This window comes from Ammospiza nelsoni, chromosome 9, assembly GCF_027579445.1.
Source record: "Ammospiza nelsoni isolate bAmmNel1 chromosome 9, bAmmNel1.pri, whole genome shotgun sequence".
Lineage (NCBI taxonomy): Eukaryota > Metazoa > Chordata > Aves > Passeriformes > Passerellidae > Ammospiza > Ammospiza nelsoni.
Window position 1 is genome coordinate 28,024,250 of NC_080641.1, and position 23,250 is coordinate 28,047,499.

At 53.4% G+C, this 23,250-nt stretch overlaps 1 protein-coding gene across 4 annotated transcripts; it reads right to left on the reverse strand.

The window, feature by feature from the left end:
- Positions 1-10,530: 10,530 nt before the first annotated feature.
- Positions 10,531-21,995, reverse strand: TAL1 (TAL bHLH transcription factor 1, erythroid differentiation factor). 4 transcript variants are annotated; one of them, XM_059477829.1, is made up of 4 exons: positions 21,681-21,937; positions 18,637-19,065; positions 17,780-17,871; positions 10,531-13,627 (listed from the first exon to the last, which is right to left on the reverse strand). In XM_059477829.1, the coding sequence occupies exons 1-4, from the start codon at positions 21,692-21,694 to the stop codon at positions 13,209-13,211; spliced, it is 954 nt and encodes a 317-aa protein (XP_059333812.1). In that variant the 5' UTR covers positions 21,695-21,937; the 3' UTR covers positions 10,531-13,208. The 4 variants fall into 4 exon arrangements, with proteins under 4 accessions (XP_059333812.1, XP_059333814.1, XP_059333811.1 ...); XM_059477831.1 differs by lacking the exon at positions 18,637-19,065 and having other exon boundaries at positions 21,681-21,925; XM_059477828.1 differs by lacking the exons at positions 10,531-13,627; positions 17,780-17,871 and adding an exon at positions 20,246-20,395 and having other exon boundaries at positions 17,889-19,065; positions 21,681-21,993.
- Between the last annotated feature and the right edge of the window lie 1,255 nt (positions 21,996-23,250).

Here is a 23,250-nt window from a genome sequence, read left to right on the forward strand (position 1 = left end):
CACCCCAGTGTCAATGGCTTGGCAAAGGCATCCATGGCCTTCCCTTGCCCTTAAGGCTGGCTCAGCAGCCCCACTGTGGCCCGTGGGTGTTTCATGGGACATTCTGGGTGATGTTTTTTACCCCATTTGATTTTGGGATGGATCTCTGGGCAGCATTCACTCCCTCCACTCCCTGTGCAGGGGCCTGATGCTGCTGCTCCTCCATCCAATGGCAGATATGGGGTCTCTCCACTGTCCCCCCTGAGCTCCCTGCTCCTCTGTCCCTGCCATCAGGAGCTGCCAGGGCTCTGACAGCCCCTTCACATCAGCCTCAGGCCCCAGAACCTTGGAAAATCAGGCTGAGAAAACACCCACATGATCCACCCTGCCTGGGAGGGCCGGGAGGAATCAAACCAAAAACCCCTGCAGCAAGAAGAAACCGCACCTGCCTCTGCTCTGCCTTACTGCCTCTGTGATTCCCCCTGGCTGCTCCATCTGCTCAGAGGGAATTCTGCACCCCTAATCACCTCTGAGCATGGGGGGGAAGCGCTGCTGCGCTGCTGGAGTGGCAGATAGGAAGGTTCCCAACGCTCAGAGAGGGAGAAAGGAGCTGACTTTGCTCTGGATATTCCCTCCTGCCCAGGGATATCGAATGGAATGAATAATTCGCTATCCGATCATCTCTAATCTTCATCCCATAAAATCAGCAGCAAGCTGGGAGGGTTTTTGAAGCCTCCAGCTGCATTTGCTGATAAGACATGAGGCAGGAAAGATTGGGAGCCCATAAAAATGATAATCTCAGGCTTCAGTGTAACTTGGTGGAAGGGTTTTCTCCTGTCCTTTCATTAAGGATGGATTTCATGAGCTCCCTTAAATAACAACAAGCCTCCTCAGGAGGAATCTCCTGCCTGAAAACTGATTGCATCGTCATTAGGAAATAGGGGACCAAGAAGCCACGAGAAAATAGATGGAGCACAGCTGAGCTCCAGGCTAAGGAAAAGAGGGAATTGGAAGTGATTTCTGAGCACAGAGAGGATCTTCAGGCATTGGGGCTCTGCCTAGGAGAGTCGGGCGCTGGCACTGTGTCAAGCTGCTGGGCACAAGCCTGATGTGAGCCTGGATGTGGAGTAAAGCCTCCTCTTCCCCATCTTGCACCTCCTTGGCATGAAGAGAAATATCATGTCCCATTTCAGTATGATTTGATACAGCATCCTCTACATCAGCCCCAAATTCAGTGAATCTGGAGAGAAGGGAAAGGGAAAAACTCACCTCAGCAACCATGTACATGTGAATCTTAACTATGATGGATGAAAGGAGGAGAATGGAAAGATGGCTGGTCTGGTGAAGTTGGAAAGTTTCAGGAAATAATTACCTCAGATGCCAGAAAATTAGGAAAAAATAGAGGAGAAATAGGAGAAAATTAAAAGTGTAAACTATAATCAGATGTTAAATTGCTTTTCTTCAGATAATTGAAATAATGTTTTCTCTGCTACCCACCACTCTACCCCTTTCAGATGCTAATCCCTATCAAACATGGACTTACAATTACAAATTCATAGGCATTTTTCCCAGGAGCAGAAATTGCTTTGCCCTGTAACCTCTAAGATGAGGTCTTAATAGGAATTCACGAGCAGCCTCTGGTAAAGCTTCATTAGCTGGAGAGAATAGACAAGGGCAAGTTGCAGTGCTCCCTAACCACTCTAGGGAAAAATTAATTTAAATTACTTTGTAAAGTAACAAGGCCAGATAATGTGTTTCCTTCTTGGATTATTGTTTTCCAGCACCCTAATATGGGGGCAGATTAGGTTACTTTGTCTGTCTTGATGGTGGTCCGTGCTAAATTGTGATTTATGGAGTGCAGAAGCCTTTGGAAACACTGACCCCTTGGGCCAGGGCTGGATGGGGTTGGGGCAGGCACCTGGCAGGATCAGGTCTGTGATGCTTGGAGGCTGTTGGAGAGCAGGGGAAGCATCTCCAGCACAACTTCCACACAGCCTGGGAGAGAATCTCAGCTATTAAAGGTGGCGCTGCAGCCTTTCCCTGGTTGGAAACCGATCCAAGAGTCCTGCAGCTTTGGGCCAGCTTTAGATTTGTTTCCTGGAGGCCATATCCTAAGCAATGCTGAGTTCTGTGTTTCCAAGGGGTAGACCAGCATGGAAAACCTCTTCCAGGAGTCCCTCCACAAAGCTGCTGCATGGAACTGATTCCCAGCCACTAAAATATGCTGAAAATCAAGCCTGCAGCTCCAGGAGGTGGAGGCTGTGGTTTCATACACCCCTTGCCAAGCCCTCCCAAAAAGAGCCATAATTCTCTTGCCCTGGCACCAGGCTGGGTGCTCTTCACGCTGGTGTGGGTTTATGGAGCTTTGCAGAGAGCCAAGCAGGGGGAGATGTGGTGGTGATAAAGCCTTGGCAGAGGGGCTGGGACTCCTCTCAGCAGCCTGGGCACTGCCAGCTCCAGGCATTTTTCACCTGAGCCTTGTCACACAGAATGGGCCAGGCTGGCTGAACCCTCGGGAACTGAGCATCATTCAGCGAGCAGACAAAGAGTGCAAAGGGCCTTGGGCAACAGACAGCACAGATCATCTCAGCTGATTAAATAGGTTCCCAGCTGATGTGGGGGTCCTTGGAGACCAGCCTGAATCTGGGAGGATTTATGGACAGCTACCTGAATTGGAGAGGGAATGTATTGATTTTATTGCTGGCATCTGAAGGGATCACTGCTGTTTCTCAGAGCAAAGAGGGCTGGTGAAAGATGCATTGAGACAGAAGGGTGGATAGGTAGGTAGAGGGAACCAGGGACAGAAATCCAACCCATCTAATAATTTTCTTGTCCCCACTTACCTAGGGGAAGATAAAAACCCCATGGCACTACTTTCTGTCATTCTCCCATCCAAAACAAGACTATAACTCCCAAGGATGCAGTTTATACCATCCCAGCTTCCGCAGTCACTTGAATTTTTTCCTCCCCATCAGCCACCTATTGCTGTCCAAGCTCTGACAAATTCTGGACCACCTTTGCTGCTGACAAGCCCTGTGTTTGGTATCTCCCAGCACAATTAATGTGCTCTTGAGTCTTCTTAACTTTGCTGTCTCACAACAGGCAGGACCAAGCATCCTGGAACCTAGAGGAGCACCAGGAAAGGCCAGGTGCCATGAGCAGGATGACCCTGCATGACTGTCCAGGTCCCCAAGGGGTAGAGAAGAGCCTGCATTCAGTAGGGCACCCCTGCTCAGCATCACCTGAGGAAGGTGATTTCCTTCATCCCCACATCCTCATTGGGAAAAAGAAAAGGCCCTGGGCAGAGGGAGGAGCATCCCCAATACTGGAAACCATCCTAAACATCCTTGAACTTTGAGCATCAAGCAGAGCCCTACCAGCAGGCACCAGCCCTATTTCCACGGTCAGCAGCAGAGGCAGCAGGTTTTCAGGTGCATCTCTCTCCTCTTCCCTCTCAGAACCAGGGCAAAAACCTGGAATGTGAAGGGGAAAAAAATAACGGAGCCATCGGCAGTAAGTGAAATGAACCTAATAACCTCCACTTCTTTTCAACGAGCTCCAGTTGTTGCTTTACAAGTGTACTCCAACCCTGGCGAGTGCCACACAAAAGCTCCCCTCTCCTTCTCCCTGCCTGTTAAACAGCCTTTTCATTTCAGCGAGCTGCATCTGCTGGGTGGCAGCCGCGATTACCATAACACAAGGGTAGGATTTGGCCGGAATGCTTCCCCCTGGACTCTACAACGGGCGGGAGCCTTGGGCTAGCAGGAAAATAAAATGAAAAATAAAGGGCAGGGGGAAAAAAGATTGAATGCATGAAGTCACTTTTCTGGCTGCCAACCAAGCAAACAGATGCAGGTAATGGAGGAGAGGGGGAAATTGTCCTCGTCTCCTCAGAGCAGTGACTTCTGCAGCTGGGAAAGGGAACGGGAGGGACATGGAAAGGCCAGAGGGATTTCAAGTGAGAGACTTGAAAAAGGCATTTCTCAGGGTATAATGAAGTTAGAAGAGCTTTTTGGGAACCTTAACCCATTCCTGAAGCTTTGGAGGCTGCTGGCCCCTTCAGGATGCTGCTGCAGACACTCTGAGCACCCTGAGATGGGGACAGGGATCCAGGGCTCCTGCAGGAGGGACAGGATTGATGGGAAAGGGCTGAACAATGCCACAGTGCCGATATGCCACAGCAGCTCAGAACAGGCTCCTCTTGGATCCATCCCTGAACAGGTTTTGAGGACAAAAGGTGAAGGCCCCTGGGAGATGCCTTTGCCTGGGACTGAGGAGAAGAGGCTGTTTCCAGGACTGGCGGGGCATTAATTTGAACTCAGTAATTAGCAGGGCATCAGCACAGCCACTGGGGAGTGTGAGTCTTCACAAGGTCCCCTCACCTCTGCTGAAATCCCAGGAGACTCGGCTGCCTGTGCTCCTCTGGCAGAGCCAACGGGGAGCTGCTGACCACAGGCACAGAACCCCCTGCCCTCACATTCCAGGGAATGGGAACCTGCAGAGAGCACTGAGACCCCCCCAGAGCCTGGCCGAGATGGGGGAACAGCAGCTGTCCCAAGCTGTCTCTCTGCCTTTCTACCCCAGAATACAAAATTCTGCGGGAAAATCGCTGCAGTGTTCAGATACAGCGGGTTTAACACAGCGATCATCACAGGAAGATCTGTGGAGGGTGAAGAGGGGAAAAGGAGAGGGAGGAATGGAGAAAGGGAGGAGCAGAGAAAGGGAGGATGGGAAAGGACAGTCTGTAACACACTTTATTTGTAAAACATGATGAACATTAAACCCCGTTATGAGCAAACCGCGGCGCGGGCGCGGCGCTCCCGCGGGGCCGCTCGGGGCGGGGGGCGGCGCCCTCTGGCGGCAGCGCCGGGGGCGGCAGGGAGGGACCGCCGCGGTTCGGAACCGCCCCGGATCTGCTGCTGTTCTGCTCCGCTTCGGAACCGCCCCGGTTCTGCTGAGGTACTGCTCCGCTTCGGAACCGCCCCGGCTCTGCTGCTGTTCTGCTCCGCTTCGGAACCGCCCCGGATCTGCTGCGGTTCTGCTGCGCTTCGGAACCGCCTCGGTTCTGTTCCAGCCGCGGCTCGGCTTCGGAACGGCCCCGGTTCCGCTCCGGCTGCAGCTCCGCTTCGGAACCACCCCGGCCGCGGCTCCGCTTCGGAGCTGCTCCGGCTCTGCTCCGGTTCCGGGGCGGCTCGGCCCGGCCCCGCGGCGGGAGGCGCCGGGGCTGCGGTGCGATTGATGTTCCGTTTATCTGCGAGCGGGGCTTCCCCCAGGCCTGGTCAAAGCAGGCGCCCGCCCGGAGGAGGCGGCCCGGGGAGCGCAACCCCGCCCGGGCTCGGTGAGGGCTCGGGTGGGACCCGCGGGTGGGACTCCCACTCGGGGCAGCGGGACAGCCCCGGGGGCTCCTGCTGGAGAGCGGAGCAGCGGGCAGGGCGGTGGTGCTGTGACAGTGTCCCCGCAGGAGGGGACAGACACGCTCCCGCTCTCACCGCCTTTCTGCCTTCTGTATGGGTGTAGGGCCTTATCCCCATCCCGCGGCACCTGCACGCAGCGATAGAGGGGAGCAGCTCGGAGCAGCATGGAGCCAGCTGCAAGGTGGTCCCAGGGATGGGCAGAGAGCCGAGATAGGAGCAACGGCTGCCCCGGCTCAGCTCAGCCTTCCTGCCACCCTGGATATACCCCAGAAAACATCCATAACTGCCTTGGGTGGTTTGGTGCCACCTGACCCAGAAAGGAAAAAAAAAAACAACAGCTCAGGGTTTGCAAGGATGAGGCAGGGATCAACCTGTGAGTGATTTGTGCTGATGGCAGCCAAAAGCAAAGCCACCCTGGAGTTTTGTCTGGTGGGGACAACAAGCAGGGCAGGGTGCAAGGGGGGACACGTGTGTGAGCATGTCATGGGCTTAGGTGGCTTGAGGACACGTGCAGGACTGCATGTCCACATCCATCCAAATGTGTGTTTAGGACTGCTCACAAATGTGCATCCACGGATGCACCCACAGGAATGGGATGTGCAGGAAGGAGTGTTTGTGTTTGTGCACCATTACAGAGCAAGAGCATTCCTGAGCAGGTCAGTGCACACCCACCTGTCCTGAGCATGGACAGCTATTTGTGGGGTGTGTGTTTGTCACTCCCTGTCACACAGGTGGCTGTGCTGATGTGTCACTGCCAACCCACCTCAGTGATGGCGCCTCACCCAGGCTTGTTCCTCACCCTGGCCCAGCATGAACAGGGCACCAGCTCACCAACAGCACCACTGGCAAGCACAGAGATTTCCCCACCTGAAGCAGGTGCTTCCCACCCACAGCATCCACAGTGGCACACTGCTGACCCCATCCAGGACACCCCTGCCAGCCTCAAGCTCCCCTTCCAGTGCCATTCCTGGGGATGGAGCAGGCTGGATGCTCACAGCAGTGGTGCTGCAATGCTGGATGGTGGCAAGACACAACAGGGACGGTGTGGATGTGTTTTGTTTCAGCTACAGCAGCGTGTGAAGGGATATTTCACAGCCAGCAAAGTGCTCTGGAGATGGGACAGCTGCTGAAAGCATCCCCTGGCTCCCAATCCCCCAGGCAGCCTTGGACAGGCCGTAGGTGAGACCCCAGCTGGACCCTTCAGACATGCAGGATGGCTTCACTCTGGTTTCTGTGGGCTCTGGGCAAGCCCTGGCAGCAGGGTCCTGCCTCAGGGGCTGTGCTGCAGGTGCTGACAGTGGTGGAAGCAGAACAGCTGCAGGGTTGGACACGTTCCCTTCCCTTCCCTGGCCTTTGGCCATCTTCCCAGATGTACATCTGGAGTGGGACACTGCTGTTCCCTGCCACAAACACGGGGTGAGCAGGGTGTGCAGGCAGCACGCTTCCCCAGCCTCTCTAGGCTGGATGCTTGGTGTTTTTGGAGCCATTCACTCCCGACAAGCCCAGCTCCTTGTCCTACATCAGGAAGGAGCACGGCTTGGCGGCCCCTCACACAAATACCTGCCGGCTTATTTCACAAGGTGCAGCCAGGATGCTCTGCCATGCCTTTCCTGACACCCTTGAGTGTGCCCTCAAACCTCTTCTAGCCCAGCCAAGCAGTCACCTCCTTCCCTTCCTTCCAGCACTCCTTGAGCTGCACAGCCCAGCAGAAATCTGCCAGCCCTGAGGAGCGCGGCACCACCTCAGCTCTGCCGGCCCCTGTGCCAAAATCCCTTTGCTGCAGCACCCATTGCCACCTCGGCACGGCCGGATCTCGCTGGTGCCATGCGGGATTTGGCCGAGGGATGGGCGGGAGAGGAGCCCCCGGGCCCCCCAGGTGCTGCCGGCCGGGCTCACATCAAAGCGCCGGGGCTTCACCCGCTCCAGACGCTCCCTCCCATTTCCTGCTGGATTCCCTGTGCCCGCATCAGCAAAACAGAGTGTAAAAATAGAGGCTGGGCTTCACCAAAACACAATGGCGAATTGTTCCCCGGAAAGGTCACCGGGGAGGCTGAGAATAGCTCCAAGAGCAGGGGAAAAGGAATGTCTACCGGGGGGACAAGTCTGAAAGTGCGTGCTGGAGCCACCCCGGGAGGTTTCCTGCATCCTCATCAGTGGTGCACGTCCCCGCTGCTGCCCCTGTGGCCTCAAAGCATCCTCATCCTCTCCCATCCCAGTTTTGCGATGGAAAATAAAAAAATTTTTAAAACCGGAGTGCGAGTACAAAGGTGAAATGAGAGGCAGGAGGACCAGAGAGAAAAAAACAGGACTGGGAGGAGAGAGAGGATGCTGCTCGCTGCTCATCTCCGTGTGACAGCGCGGTGTCCCCTGGGCACCACGGGCCGGCTGCAGCCTTTGTGCGGCGCTGGGAATGTCAGGGATGAGCCCCGGGATGGAGGGCAGCCCGAGCAGTCCCAGAAGCCATCAATTACTCCCTCCTGTTGTCACCTCGCCTGTCACAGCGAAAAGGAGGAGCTTTCTCATGGGCTGCCGGGGTGGGAATGTTTGGGTGCTGCCGTTTCCGTGAGCATTTTTGATTCAATTATGTGGGAATGCCTCTAATGAAGCAGGTCCCTGCTCCTGGCCTCGGCTGTGTTCCCAGTGCCAGGCTGCCCTCAACGTGGCTTTGTAATTAAAAACAGATAATGAAGCTGGAAAATAGTAGCTGCCTGAATTTGGAGTGATTTTGGGGTTTTGTGTTCCTTCTTTCATCATTTTGGGTATATGCAATCCTCCCACCTTCTCTCTGGTTTTTAATTCAATTTTATCTCAATGTCAAGTCCTGCTGTTCTCACTCCCCAGTGTCATCCATGCACTTGTAAGGGAAATTTCCTGCCACTGGAAGCCTGAATGTCACTCAGTTCCTGGAACACATGACAACAAAACACCTTTAAATGCATCTGTCTCAAGTTTGTGAAGAAAGTGCTATTTGCCAGAAAATCTCCTGTCCTACAGACCTTGTGGTGCCAGAAATGAGAGATGGTCCCGAGCACTGTCCCAGCTGAGGCCAATGCCACCCATGGCACCCAGGCTGTTTCCCTTCCATCCAGGGGCAACCAGGACCTTAGGGTGCTTTCCCCAGCTTTCTTTTCTGTTTTGCATGAACAGAAAAAAACCTGTGTTGGGTTGGGGTTTTTTCCCCATATATTTGAATCCACAGAGCATTGCACATCATCCTTTGCAAAACAACACGATTGTAGAAAGAAATCGCCATTTGGTGAGTAATTAATTAAATTTTGGAAGACAAGAATGGGAAAGGCTTTTAAAAATTACTTAAAAAAAAAAAAAACATAAAGGCAGGTGAGTGTCTGCTGCCTTTTCTTGCAGAGAAGGCAGCATTTGCATTCTGGTGGCCAAGCAGCACCAAGGTCCAGATGCTCAGGAGAAAAAGATGATGGAAGAAAGATGCTTCTTCCAGCATGGCCAGCATGAAGCCACCACCTGAGGACACAACCCTGGAGCCTGTCCCAGCAGAGCAGCACCCAGGGTGTCCCCACCACCAGGGTCAATCAGGAGTGATGCACATTGACCATCCCACCATGGTGCAGGTGGCACTGGAAGCCTCTCAGCCCTTTCCATAGGTTACAGAACCTATAAATGCGCACAGAGTTACTTGAAGCCTTCACCCTGCAGGTGGTTTCCCCTTAAGGATGCTTTTTCCTTTGCTGGTTGCAAAATACTTGTGGCCATCAAGGATATTTTACTTGAAGAAAGCAAAATAACAGAAGGGGGAGGTGAAGGGAGGATTGTGCAGGCAATGGAAGGAGGGAGGGAGGGAGGGGACAGGAGCTGGGAGGCAGAGATAACCAGTGGGTGAGCTATCAGCTCCTGCTGGGCTGGCAGCACAACAGGAGACAGGGGTTAACCCAGATGTGCAGCCATGATCTCCCAGCTCCAGATAAGCACCCAGCAGCCTCACACTGCCCACACCTGCCCCACGCCTTGTCCCAGAGCCTGGCATGGAACCAGCCCAGCCCCGGCTCCAGGGCTCTGCTCAGCCTGGCTGGGAGGGGACACCCCCACGTCCCTCCTCTGGCGCTCTGCACAGGGCTCCCCTCTTCCATCTGGGGGAAGTTTCACCTAGAACCCTCAAAAGCAAGCGTTGGCTCCCAGGCCAATGGGGAGATGGGGTTAGCAGCTAAAATTTTGTAGGGAGGCTTTAAAAAGGCAAGGGATGCTTTAAAGGGTTTGTTTAAATAGTCAACAATCTGTAATTCATAGAAATTAAAGTCAAGAAAATACTTGTGGTACCATTCCTGCTCATCTGCTCTGTGCTCAGTGTGTTGTCAGCAACATGGTGCTGTATACATATATGAATATATATATATATAAAAATACATATATATACATATAAAATACGTGTATATATATATATATGTATAAGATATATATATACAGATAGATATATATATGTATCTATATATATATACATACATATATTTTAAAACACACATACATACATACATATATATAAATGTATGTATGTATCTATCTATATATATATGTATCTCTCTCTATATATATTTTTTAAAACACACACATGTTCAGTGAACCGCTTAGCCTTAAACACTGTCAACTTATTCCTGTGTATTTTTCAAAGCATTTATGCGCGTGGCTGTGATAATTTCTTCCCTAAAAAAGAGGAATTACTCTCACTGCCTGTTAAACCATGGCCGAGCGCCTGCCCTGGCGCAAAGGGAAGTGGCGTGGCCCCCGGCAGCCCCTTCCTTGCACAGCCAGCCTGGCCAGAAGAAGGGAAAAGGCCGCGGGAGCCTTTGGGGGACGCGCCAGTGACAGCTGGCTGAGGAGGGGGTGGCTGGTAACGCTCCTGCCGTGGGCATTGCTTCATCGCCCGCCTTCCTTCCTGCCAGCTCTTCCCCCGCCCAGGCTGGACCGTGTGAGTCAAGCAAGCAAAAAAAAAAAAAAAAACACAATTAGCAGATCCTTCTGCAACGCTTTTTGCTGCCCGTTCATGTCTTTGGCTGGCTGAGAATGGGCCACCCCAGCATCTTCACCCCACGACGTTCAGGGATGGAGCTCCAAACTAATGATGGATTCGAGGGATGAGGTGGGATAGAGGCAGACAGCGAGTGGAGGCTGCTTTGTAAAACTTTATTTAGAAATATTCTTGATATATTCATTATATATATATATTTATATATACACACACATTACAACAAATGTGTTTTCTAAATAGCACGTCCACAGTGGGTTGAGACTCAGGGTACCAGGTCTGGTTACTTCATTTCTGCAGAAAAAATGCAGAAATCCAAGGGGAGGGCGGCAGAGAGAGGGATGGGGCTGAAAAAACCAAAACTGGTAAGGCAGGAATTCACTCACACGGTACGACACTGCCGCAGGGCGCTGCTCCCGACAGGAATGGGGGTGATGGGCCACAGAGCGAGAGGTGAAGCAGGCAGGAGGAGAGGTGGGCAGAGGAAATGTACCATTCAAATCACAATTAAAGTACAACTGTACATGCCCCGGGGACCTGCAGCGCTCCCTGCTCGGTGTCTGGGGGTGTTTGGGGTGCTGACAAGGTTGTACCATTTCCCCAAGTGTGCAGCTCCCCAGAAGACACAGACAGGAAGCAATGGATTTGTGTGGAATGAGGGGTGTCTGAGGGTGAATTGTTTTATTTTCTTGCATCAGGTTAATAACAAGGGTGTAAAACCCCACATACCCACCCAGGGTTACTTGGGAACCAGGAACGGCTTTACCTGTGTGACAGCACCCCCCTACTCCCCTCTCACCCCGAGGGCACCCTGGCAGCCCCCTGCTTGTCTCTCCTAGCCCTGGCACCAGTACCAGTCCAACCTCTCCCTCAGCATCGCCTCCTCACCCCCAGCACCTTCCCTGGTCCCCCCCTCTCATAAAAAACCCTGCACAGGCAATCCAGACCCAAGAGTTTTCCTCCTTTTCCCCAGTTTAGGATGGGGGAGATTGGTGCTTTCCAAAAATTTGGGGGCTATGCTGGAAATCCTTGCATGGGCTAGGATTCCTTCCCAGGCAACTAATTCTGCCTAGCATGCCAAGCCACATGCCAGACTCTTCCCTATTATTTACAAAGAGGCATCAAAACCAAGCAGGGATGGAAATGGCAGGGCTCTGAATTAAGCCTGGATGGGCTTGCAGACACCCACTCAAATTCTCTGTGTTCCCTTGTACCTCAGCATCCTTGGGAAGGCACGAGTGTGGTGGAAGGTGTCCCCACTCAGAGAGATTTATTCCCTTCCAAAGGAGATTTGTGTGTGGGTTTGGGGTTTTTTCCTGCTGTATCATGGTAGGGATTTCTGTGCCCTGACACGTGTGCAGGGGGACAGGATGGGTTTGGGGCAGTTGCTCCATCAGGCTCAGGAGATGGGCTGGTGAGAGGTGGCCTGATGCAGCAGGGGTGGCAAGGTGTGGCTCTCAGCTCCCACTGCAGCAGCAGCAGCCTCCTGCTCCCCTGCTCTCCCATTTCCCAAACATCGTCCTGAGGGGCAGCAGGGTCAGGGGATCAGCCAAGTCACAGAGATCAGCTTTGCAGCAATTTTATCACTCAGGAGTGCAGGCTAATCCCACCACTCTTTTACTGCTTCCCCCAAGATTCAGAGAGGCTGTGGACTCCCACCAGCCTCAAGAGGAGAGGACCTTCCTAACACCAGAATAAATCCAGCACTATTGTCCACACTGTGGGCATTGGCACAGCTGAACCACCATTTCACAAAATAAAACCAAAAAATTCAAAGCATACCATCAAAAAAGCTTTTTATAACCCTATGTACACGCACACTGTTGATACATCATTGACTCCTTTTGACCTTTTTTTTTTTTGCTTTTTTGAATTTAAAAATCCCCCAGTCCAAAGAGATACTTCACTAGCAAATATTTTCTTCCTTTACCAACTCTGAAATTCATCTTTCTGGAGAGAAGCTCTGGCCCTACAGAAACCACTGGAAAAACCCTAGGAGACCACAGCAGGCTTGAAATTCACCTGCTGAGTGTAACCAGCAGAAGAATCAGGGACTGGGAGGGTGGCAGAAAATACCTATGTACCTTTTCATTCATGGATACTGCATGACAGTGTTAAACGGAAGTAATCCCACATCATAAATACAACAAGCCCAAACAATCCAAAATCAGATAGAAGAGAAAGGAAGAAAGGGAAGGGAAAAAAAAAAAAAAAAAAGAAAGAAAGAAAAAAGAAGAGAAAAAGAAATAGTCTAAATCCTTTTAATAGTTCTTTTGCTGAGAGTATTTTTTCACCTCTTTAAAAAGATACAGTCAAAAGCTCTCGGACAACAGGAATATGTGGCCAAGCTCCTGCTCAGACCAGCTGGATGTGCTCAGGCTGGAGGAGCGCTGCAGCACTGGTGTGATGCAGCAGTTTCCAGCACCACATGGAGCTGGAAAGCGCCGGCGGCCTCCGCGGGCAGAGGAAGAGGAGTTCCATGTCTCACCCAGATGGATGTTTGCAAAGAGACGCTCACCAAGCGGTCTGGGAACCCTCTAAATGCCGGAGAGGCGCCAGCCACGTCTCCTTCCCCTCCTCAGAGTCCCATCCCAAGCAGTTCTGTACAACGAAGACGACCTCAACGCTTTTCTCCTCCGTACGGTCGCGTACCTAAACCCCCAGCGTTCATCTGGGCTGGGCTGGTCCTCAGCCAGCGCGCTGGGCTGGGCAGAGCGAGCTCCCGGGGAAAGGCAGAGCCACAAATCCCACAGGCACAAGTTCCAGCCGCTGCACAGGCCCGGCCTGTCCCCCGTGGCCCTCGGGGAGCAGCGTGGGGGTCATCACCGCTGCGCGTTGCCTTCTACGGGGAGGATGGCGTGGTGCAGGCTGCGCGTGTGCTTCGAGTCCAGCGCCTCGTGCTCTTCCGTGAAGCTGTCTGGGCTCGCCGCCCCGTCCAGAGAGCTGCCACAGCTGGAGTTGGGGGACAGCATGTCCTGCAGGAGGTCTTCCTGGACTATCCCCGAGTCTTTGCTCACCTTGCCCCTTTGGTTTCCTTCTTCCTCCTGGTCGTTGAGCAGCTTGGCCAGGAAGTTGATGTATTTCATGGCCAGGCGCAGGATCTCGTTCTTGCTGAGCTTCTTGTCGGGCGGGTGGGTGGGGATGAGCTTGCGCAGCTCCGCGAAGGCCCCGTTGACGTTCTGCTGCCTCCACCTCTCCCGGCTGTTGGTGAAGATGCGACGAACCACCTTCGTGTGAGGGCCTGCAACGCCAACCATGCACAATTAGGAACTGGATTCAACACGTATTACTTTGCAGAATAGGTCACTGCTTTGCAAATTAACTAACTCACTAATTTTAGTGAGGTTTAATCAGCAAGGCAGTGAAACAAGAGTTTCTAGCTAAGTGGAAGCTGACCCCATGAGCTGAGAATGCCATAACTTCTGTTCAATTCAGTGGAAGGGAAAAATGGAGTTGCATCTCTTTGGATGTCTCCTCAGGTATTGAAATTTACCTCTCCTAGGAAGAAGGCTTAGGCCATGATATGTGTGCAGAAGGCTGCTGTAATTTTAGAGTATCTCATCTCATCAACAAGGATAACTCAGCAACCATGGTCCTATTAAAAGTTTATCTCACTAGATGGCTTTATTTTCTACCCCAAAAATTGTCTAAAGAACACACCACTGGGACAGGAGGAAATCAGCTTGAGCAGAGGTTCTGACAACTCTGAGATCCAGAGGTCTTCGCTGCTGAGAGACACCAGGGGGTTGGAGCAGCCTCTGAATGAAATGGGGTGGTGGGATTTGTCCCATAGCAATGAGGACAGGTAGGAAATGACCACACTGACCACAGAGTGGAGGCAGTGTCCTGCTGGAAGGGTGATCCCTGTTTGGAACAGATTCACAGCTGACCTGAGGGCTGCCTGCTCTCTGTCACCACTGCCACTGGGCAAAAACTCCCTCTGACAATGATTGGAGAAGGGGCTTCAAATTGCTGGAGGTGTCTGCTTGCCCTAATTACGTGTGACCTCCAATTACACCTTGAAATTTTACATCCATGTTTCTGAGAGGGAATGCTACACAGGAGGAAGGCACAAAGCACACCAATTCTCCTTTCAGCACATCAGGGCACCTCCTGGTGTGCATGAGAAAAGCTTTGTCTCTGTGCTAGGAGAGACCCAAAAGCACATCTGCTGAAAAATACTGTTCTGCAGGAGCAGCAGTGCTGCAAATCAGGATTGCAGGTCCTTGGGTCCATGGAAACCAGCTCACATGAGGGAACACTATCACAAGATGCTTTTATTATTACATCCTTCCCATCATCTCCTCCAGGAGACATCAACAATGGAAGGTCACATCAATCTCATGAAAATCTGGAAGAATGACCAGGGCAGAAATTCCCATGGGATAGGAAGCATCACATACAATGAAAAATCACCACAGAGTGGGAAGCAAAGCCTTGCAGGTTACATATTGGTGAGATTTACCCCAAAGGACCATGGAATTCCCATTCCCCCATCTCTGTCCTGTATCCCCCACTCTGTGACACCTGCCTAACTTCTCCCTCCTGGTGGGAACAAGTCCCTGGCCTTGGTGAGCAGTTCAAGCCACAGTTCTGACATCACACAGCAGAACCAGCCCCCCAGGGCACATTTAAACACCTTTATTCTTTTCTACCACAACTCTTGGCTGCCTTGGCTGTGGCACAGGAACCAAACAGGTGTGACTTTTTATGAGTATCATGGGCAGGCTGTACCTCAGCAAATCCCACCTTGCACAACAGGAGAAGTGGAATCCCTTGTTCCAGCTGATCAGATGCCATCAGATGCCATCATATTTCTTCCCTTTGGGGGAAGCTGGGTCCCTGCAGCCCAGCACACCCCTCAGAACCCCCTGCCCTGCAGGGTTTGCATGGGGACACAGCCTCAATCACTCAATCAGCCAGTTAAAGCTGCCAGCCTCTCCAGCATGTGAGCAGCCTCACAACTCACTCCTCCTCATGGTGTGCTCAGAGCTGGGAGTCCCCTAAAGCCACGAAAAGGCCCTGAGACAAGCTGGGGGATGCAGAAATGACAAACACCTCCCTGACCTCTAGGATTCCAGTGTGATGCTTCAATAAAGGCAATATTCACCCCCAAACAGCCCCTAATGCCCTCGGTATCAATTTAGGTACAAGAGCTCATGCAAAGGGAAGGTTTTCTGTCCCTGGTGTGTCACAGCAGCCTGCTGTGCCACAGGATTGTGGGGAAGGTGACAGGGACCAAAGGGACCTCAGCAGCACTGCCAATTAAGCAGTGAAGAATGTGCTACATCCTACTAAAATAATATTACATTTTTAACACTTTACTGCTCCTTCCAGACAAGACAAAGCAACTGGGTTTGAATCCAGAGAGAGATGGTGCTCAAAAGCTATTTACTCCCATAAGGGTATGAGAAATAACCACACCTTGGATACTGCTCCTTAAAAAAAATCCTCAAGAGGCTTTCAGTCTTCAAATATGTGTTTCTGTTCACTGGAAGTTGATAACTAAAAGGCATCTATTCATAAATTGGTCAGAAATCAGAAAAAAAAAAATAAAAACAAAAAAACACCTGTTCATTTTCATCCATAGGCACCCAAATCAAGCTTTAGTATATATAAAACAAGTTCTAACACCAGTCAAATTCTTGATTCCTGCACCAACTGAATTAAACATATCTTTCAGAAAGAGATCAGGCTTTGGCCAAAACATATCAAGCAGTGGAGGAAATTAAAATGCCCCATAGCTGTGTTATAATAGAAAATCTACTTCTCATAAAAAAAAAAAAACTTGCCTCATAATTAATTCAAGCAATCAGATGAGAATTTTTGCCTGGATTTTGTTCTAATGGATTGACTGATGCTTTTTTTTTTAAATTAGAAATATGAGGGAAATTAATAAAAAGAAGATCTTCCAAAGTTCCAGGATGTACTTTTTTAGAGATACTTTTTTGCATTTTTATCTTCACTTCTGAATATTTTTAAGAGAGATATTAAATGGAACAAAATTTCCATAAAATAGATAAAGAACTACTACAAAAACCGCACCACTTATTCTCTCACAGAAAAAAAACAAAACCACTAAGTGTCTGGGAAGACTTTCCTGCCCTTCTGCAGTTCCCAAGGACTGAGGACCCTCGAGAGTGATGCTCCTGGATGTCACCCATCAGGTGCCCATCAGAGCAATGAGCAAAGTGCCTCAGACCACACAGGTGCCTCAGCATGGGATATTCCATCCCTACAAATTATTCCTGTTTACACAACATAATCTGATACCCTTTTTGCCCCTCAAAAAACGTTGAGTCCAATCTTGGAAATTCACATGAACCAGAACCTGCAGGACTGGGCCCAATCTGTACGCCTGCATCAAAACTTTATGTGTTCAAAAACTTGGTTACAACCAAGTATTTCTGTAATCCTTAATACGTAATTTAATAGCAAGTGCAAAGCTTTAGTCAGGCACCGAGATTTGATGGGCTTTTCCCCATAAATGGTAAAACCCAGACAAAAAGCCCTTCTTGCACTGGGGCTGTAACATCCCCTGTCCCACGGGGCTGCAGTCTGAAAGGAGCGGGAGGGGAGAGGATTCTGATTAATGCTGATAACACCCTGAGCCTGTCATTTCGGGATGCATTATTTTAGACTGATGCAGGTTATGATTCGATCTTAGATTAGCTGGGTAGAAGGGAAGGGACAGCTAGCTGCATAGGAGGAGAATTAATTGTCCAGCAATTGAAATAAAGTGTTTCCAATCGCTAAAGATAAAACACGTTTCAGCGAATCTAGCGTGTTCGAGCTATTAACTGCAGAGATAAACAGGCCGGCCTTCCACGTGCAAATCGTTCTTGCGAGTGTCCCCTTGCGTGGGCAGAGATCCCCTTGCACACCCCAAACCTGCTGCCAGTAGCAGGCAAACCCTAAAACGCGAGTAGGATGCCCAGGAGCTGGTTTAAAGGCAGGTTATCCTTTCTGCCCAGGGCTGTGCTCTGCAGGGCGAACGCCTCTGGGCTGGAATGGTTTTAGAGACCCAACATCTCACCGCAATGGCAATGGCCCTGATCCGCACCTCAACAAAGACACGCATTTATTGTCTTCTTTCGGATTTAACTTCTAAGTAATTCGCAGAACAGGGATGTAATTAGCCACAGGCATCGCTGGGTGCTGGGTGCAGGCAAACTCGGCGAGCACGCTGCTGGGGATGGCTGTGGGCTCTGCTTACCGGAGAGCCCCCTGCCTCCCTGGGCATCCTGCTCGCGTTTTACGCTTTGGGGTTTTGGTCCTTTTATATTTTGGGTGTTTAGTCCCAGAGTGTGGCATTGCTCAGGAACTTTCCCCCCATGGCAGACAGAGACACCCCTCCCGCCCAAAATGCGGCGCAGGAGCGAAATTCTCTCACCGTCGGTGATCTCCATCTCGTACGGAGAGGGTCTCCGCTTCACCCGGTTGCTGCCGTACATGGAGAAGGAGTCGGGTTCGCCGAAAAACCCGCTGCAAAGAGAGGCGGACAGGCCGTGAGGACGCACCGACATCCCCCTGGCCCGATGGGGCTGCCCCGGGCGGCCGGGAAGCGGAGCTGCTCCGTGACCTCGGGGCGAGATCGCGGCTCACGAAGCCGAGCCCGGGGTCGTGCGGTGGCAGCACACGCGGCCAGCCGGGGACACGCAGCGAGAGACGCCAGCCCTGCGCGGGCAGGGGGATGTGAGCGGCGTGGGGAGTCCAAGATTGCGGATTTGGGCAGAATCCCCCCATTCCCGGGACTTGGGGCACGCTCGGTCCCCCGACCGCAGCTTTCCCCGGGAGGCGAGGTGGGGTCCGTCCGCACACCCCCGGGATGGCTCAGCCCCTGTCAGAGCCTTGCTGTCCCTTCGCTCATCTGCGGGACTCGTCGGAGAACAGAGAGAGCCCGGGGAGCTTGGCAGAGCTAAACCGGTTCTCGTCCGCTTATTGCCGGACCCCTCCCCTCTACCCAGGACTTTACCCCTCAAATTATTTTCCTTCGAGGAACGAATTTTTCGTTTCTTTTTTTTTTTTTTTTTTTTTTGATTTCCCCCCGCCTTTCCCCTTTCTCTCTTTGCAAAGTTGGCGTGCAAACTGCGATGCGATGATTTTAGCGACGAGCCCCGCGCAGACGAAAGGATGCTGCTGCTTCTGCCCCCGCATCTCCCCCCCGCGCCTCCCGCCGCTCCAACACCGCGCGGGACACCCCGGGACACCGCTCCGGGGTGGGGATGGGACAGAGGGGGACACACGGACCTGTTGATGGTGGCCAGCGGCTGGCCCAGGTTGTAGAGCATGGCCCTGCCGGGGGGCTGCAGCGGGAGCGCGGGGGGGCTCAGCTGCACCATGCGGGCCTCGCAGGCGGCCTCGGCGGCGCGGCACGGCTCGGCTCCCGGCGCTCTCTGCATCGCCTCGCCCGCCGCCTCACGGCTTTTTATGTCCAGGGAGCCCCCCCTGCGCACCAGCTCGATGACGGGCACGGCGGCGGCGGGGGGCCCGGGGGAGGGCCGGCCCGCCTCCTTGGCCGCCCCGTTGAGCAGCAGCTGGGGGTCCGCCGGCGCCTCCATGCCCCCGCGGCTGCTCTCGGGCTCGCTCGTGGGCTCCGCTTCCGAGTCGTGCCGCCGGGCGGGGCGGGCATCGCGGGGGTCACTGGGGGGCGGCGGGGCGGGCGGCCTGTCCATCGTCCTGCGGAGAGAGGCAGCGCTCAGGGCCGGCCCCTGCACCGGCACCGCCCGACGGGGCCCGCACCTCGTCGGGGAGAGACGGGGGAGCTCCCGATCACCCCAAATAACTCGGGGTTTGCTGGCGGGAGGGGGGGCGGTCTGTCCTTCCACCCCGCCGAGCCGTGGGGTGCCGTGACGTCACGGGGCGCCCCGGCCCTGCCGTGACGTCACGGAGGCTGGCGGAGCGGGGCTTTGACGTCTGGCAGCGCCCCGGTCCCGCACGGTGGGGACGGGCCGGAGCCGGGGATTCACAGCGGCACCGACGGGCAGAGAGCGGGCTCGGGCAGCGCCCGAGGGTGCGGGTTAAATTGTGCGGCCAAATTACAGCCGAGGCCCAGCACCCATCCCCGCTTTTCTGGGGGTATTTCTCCCCGTTTTGGAGTCCCCCATCCCCGTTTCGGCGGTGCTCGCTGCCCTGCGGAGCCAGCCCGGTCACCGCCCGGCCTGCCCGTAGCGGCCTTATCCTCACGGGCGGCTCCTTCTCCGCCCATGGTTATTTTTATTGTTATTTATAAACTATCGAAATGAAACCACTTTTTGGGGGAGAGGGGTTTAACGCAGCCCCTAACGGAGTCAATCCCCCGCGCATTCGCTGCCGCAGGAAGGAGGAAGGGGCCCGACCGCGGCCGCACGCTCAGCATTGTCCCCCTGCTCCCGCAGAACAAACGCTGTCGCGACAGGGCACCTCGCGCCTCGGGCACATATCGCGATTATTTCTATGCTTTATCTCCCACTTATGCCCTCGTTCGTTTTTGGATTTTTTTGTTGTTGTTTTGGTTGATTGATTATTAGTTTCTATTTAAATAAGGAGCTTCGCGGAGCAGAGAGCTGCCACCCATCCTTCTCGCTCCTTTGCCCCGGGTTATTTTTTATTCCGTTTCTGATAAACTGAGTCGCGAGGAAAAACAAAAAACCAAAAAACACCAAAAAACCCCCAAACCGAACACAACCAAAACAAAAAACCAATTGGGTTTTTTTTGGCCATATATCACTTTCTCTCTGGAAAATAAAATAAAAATAATTACAACCACCCAACCTAAAGCACAAGTTCTCCTCCTTCTCTCCGGCCACCTTCCCGCCAGCCCTCTAGAAAGAAAAATCTAATTGCCTATTCCGATATTGTATAGGAAGAGATTACTCACATGTGTCATATTTAAGTAGGGACACCGCAAGTCTCTCCTGTTTCAACAAAAGCGCTCTCAGTGTCAGGCTGAATTTACTCCTCCCACCTCAAGGTACTTACGACTTTACAGAGAGGAAGGACACCCGCATCGGGATAAAACTGCTAAATCCTGGGAGGAAGAGAAGGGGGGGAGAAAAAAAAAAAAAAAAAGAAAGGAGAGGGTGGATCTCGTGGGTCCGGATTGCCGGAGATCAGTGGAGGGAGAAAGGTGCCCGGGAGAGGGAAGGAGGGGACAGCACCCCGGGGAGGCCCCTGGGAGAGGGGACAGCGGCCACCCCCGGGTCCCCCCCGCCGCCTCGCACACGGGGCCACAGCGAGCGACGGCCATGGCCTGGCGTGGAAAAATAAAAATAAACAGAGAAAAAAAAAAAAAAAAAGGCATGAAAAAAGCGCCCTATATTTGGGGCGAATTGGGCGGTTTTTTGGACACATTGCAAGCCCGGTCTTCCCGGGAGGAAATCACAGACGGGGCCGGACACGGGGTTGTTTTTCTCCCGATGGGCTCGCACGAAGCGGCGGCGGCGTTTCTCCCACGTCCGGCTGGAAAATTTAATTCCTAAAGGGGCAAATGAAATTCCTCAAGGGGCCGGTTACCGGCCGAGGAACCAACCGAGAGAGCTCACACCGGCGGAGTGAGCCCGCTCCCCGCCGCCCGGCCACAGGAAGGTGAGGCCGGCTCAACCCGCCAACGAAATCACGAAAAATTAGGTTTTCCCCTTCGTAAAAAGATGAATAATCCCGATGCCGTCTGTTCCCGCATTTGTTAAAAAACGAAATACGCAAAACCGCAATTATATCAGCAGAATTTTGCCTTAAATTGGGGTGGTTTCGTTTAGAAAAAAATGGAGGGGGGGCATTAAATCCCCGCCCGCTGGTTTCTGCTTCGCAAAATCCTTTTGTTTTCCAGCAGCCGATCGGCAGGAAATTTCCAACCCTAAAGCGCACCTCTCCTTTGTAGGGAAATCGCCCCAAAACGAAGGGGCGGCGGGGAGCGGGGTATGGGGGTTTCGGGGAGCAGCGCTCGGGTTGTGGCCGTGGGCCGGGCCGTGTCCCGCTGTCTGTCCCTGGGGAGCGCAGGGGCAGCCGGGCCCGGGGGTCGCTTCGCCCCCAGCGCCCCCAGCCCGTCCCTCGCTGCCGCAGCCCCGGCGCCGTGGGGCGGCCGCACCCCGCGATTTCAAAGGGGAAAGCGTATTCCCCTCCACAGCGGCCCCGCATCAAAGAATAAAACAGATTAAAACCCAACCGTGGAAGAGATTTTGTGGTTTTTTTTTCTCGTCTCTCATGTGGGGCAGAAGCCCCCAAAAGCTCCTTCGCTGCCCTCCGGAGCCCCCCAAACCCGCATCCCGCCGCCCCCAGCGCCCAGACTCGTGCGGAGCCGATTCCTCTTTACTCACCATTTGCTTTTCATTGGGAAAAGTGAGTGGAGCCATTTTGTGGCCTACGCATCGCGGCTATATTTGTAGTAAGTGTTGGGTGGCTTCAGCTGGGTAGGCTCTAATTCCACATCACGTCCAGTTTCCTATTTAGTATGGAGAGCGGAACACTACTGCAATGTGGCCGAGAGAGATAAAACCCCAGCAGTGGCCCGCCTGCCCTGATAAGCTTCTAAACCCATTATTTATGAAATGATTCATTATTATTTGGCAATTTTATCGAAGGAAAGCGGAAAATTATTGCAGGGATATGCATAGGAATAACTCCGGAATGCATGCCTTCTAGCTTTTTATGTGTGTGTGCTTAGATGCTCTTAAAAAGACACTAAAAAAAAAAAAAAAAGAAGAAGAAGAAAAAAAAAAGTAATAAAAAATTGCACTGTGGCTGCCTGCATCTGAATAGCGATTCTTTATTTTAGTCCTCTTGGAGGTTATTATGCCCCTAGTTTTTCGTTGTTGTTTTTTTTTCCCTTTTTTTTGCTGTTTATTATTATTATTATTAAATATGGAACACCTACTCCGTTCTTAATTAAATTTAATGAGCCAAAATAAATTGTTAGAGATGTTGAGAGAGGGGGAAAGGGTGTGGGCTGCTTTGGGACAAGAGGAGGTAAATAAAGCACATCGAAATGAGATGTTTTGGAGAAAACCGGCCCCAGTCACCAGCCTTCGCCCCCAGTATTGTGTATTTTTGCTGAAGGGCTGAACTGGGGCGAGCTCCCTGTCTCGCCTCCCGTTCTGGGGTGGGAGGAGGCCGAGCATCCGTGCCGAGCTGGGGGATGCTGGGCACCGTGAGCGGAGCGGGCGCCGAGCCGGCACCTCGAGAAATTTGGGGTGTTATTGGCGGACCCTGGAGGAGAGGGGCTTGGGGAAGGGAGAAAAGAGCCCTGGCTCGCCCTGCAGCAGTGCGGGGATCCAGCGGGGCTGGGGCCGGGCTGCGGGAGCCGGAGCTCGGGGCCGGCTGCGCGCCCCGTCGGGGCAGGGGCTCAGCCAGGCCCGGAGAGCTCCGGGCCCGGGCGGACAGGGACCCCCGGGCTGGGCAGGGACCCCCGGGCTGGGCAGGGACCCCCGGCCTGGGCAGGGACCCCCGGGCTGGACACGGAGCCCCGGGCTGGACACGGACCCCCGGGCTGGGCAGGGACCCTCGGGCTGGGCAGAGCCCCGTGCCCTCGGAGCGGGCGGTGCGGGGGTCGCGGTGCCCTGCGCGGCGGTCCCAAAGCGACGGGAGGCGTGAGAAGCTCCCCGAAATGCCCGAGGGACCCGGCATGGACGGGGGAAGGCAGGAGTGGCTGGAGGGTCCCAGCCCCGCTCCTCAGGGCACCCGCGGGTAGCGCGGCCCCAAAGGCGGCGGCGGCGAGCGGGTTTGGACAGCTCGGGCACCGGGAACCCGAAAATCAACGAAATCACGGCGGGCGCGGGGCGGCAGGAAAGGGGCCCGGGCTGAGCCCCTCCCGGGACACCCCCGGTGCTCTCTGCGGGGCTCGGGCCGGGCGCGGGGCCCGGGGATAAGCGGCGGCCCGGCCCGGCCGCA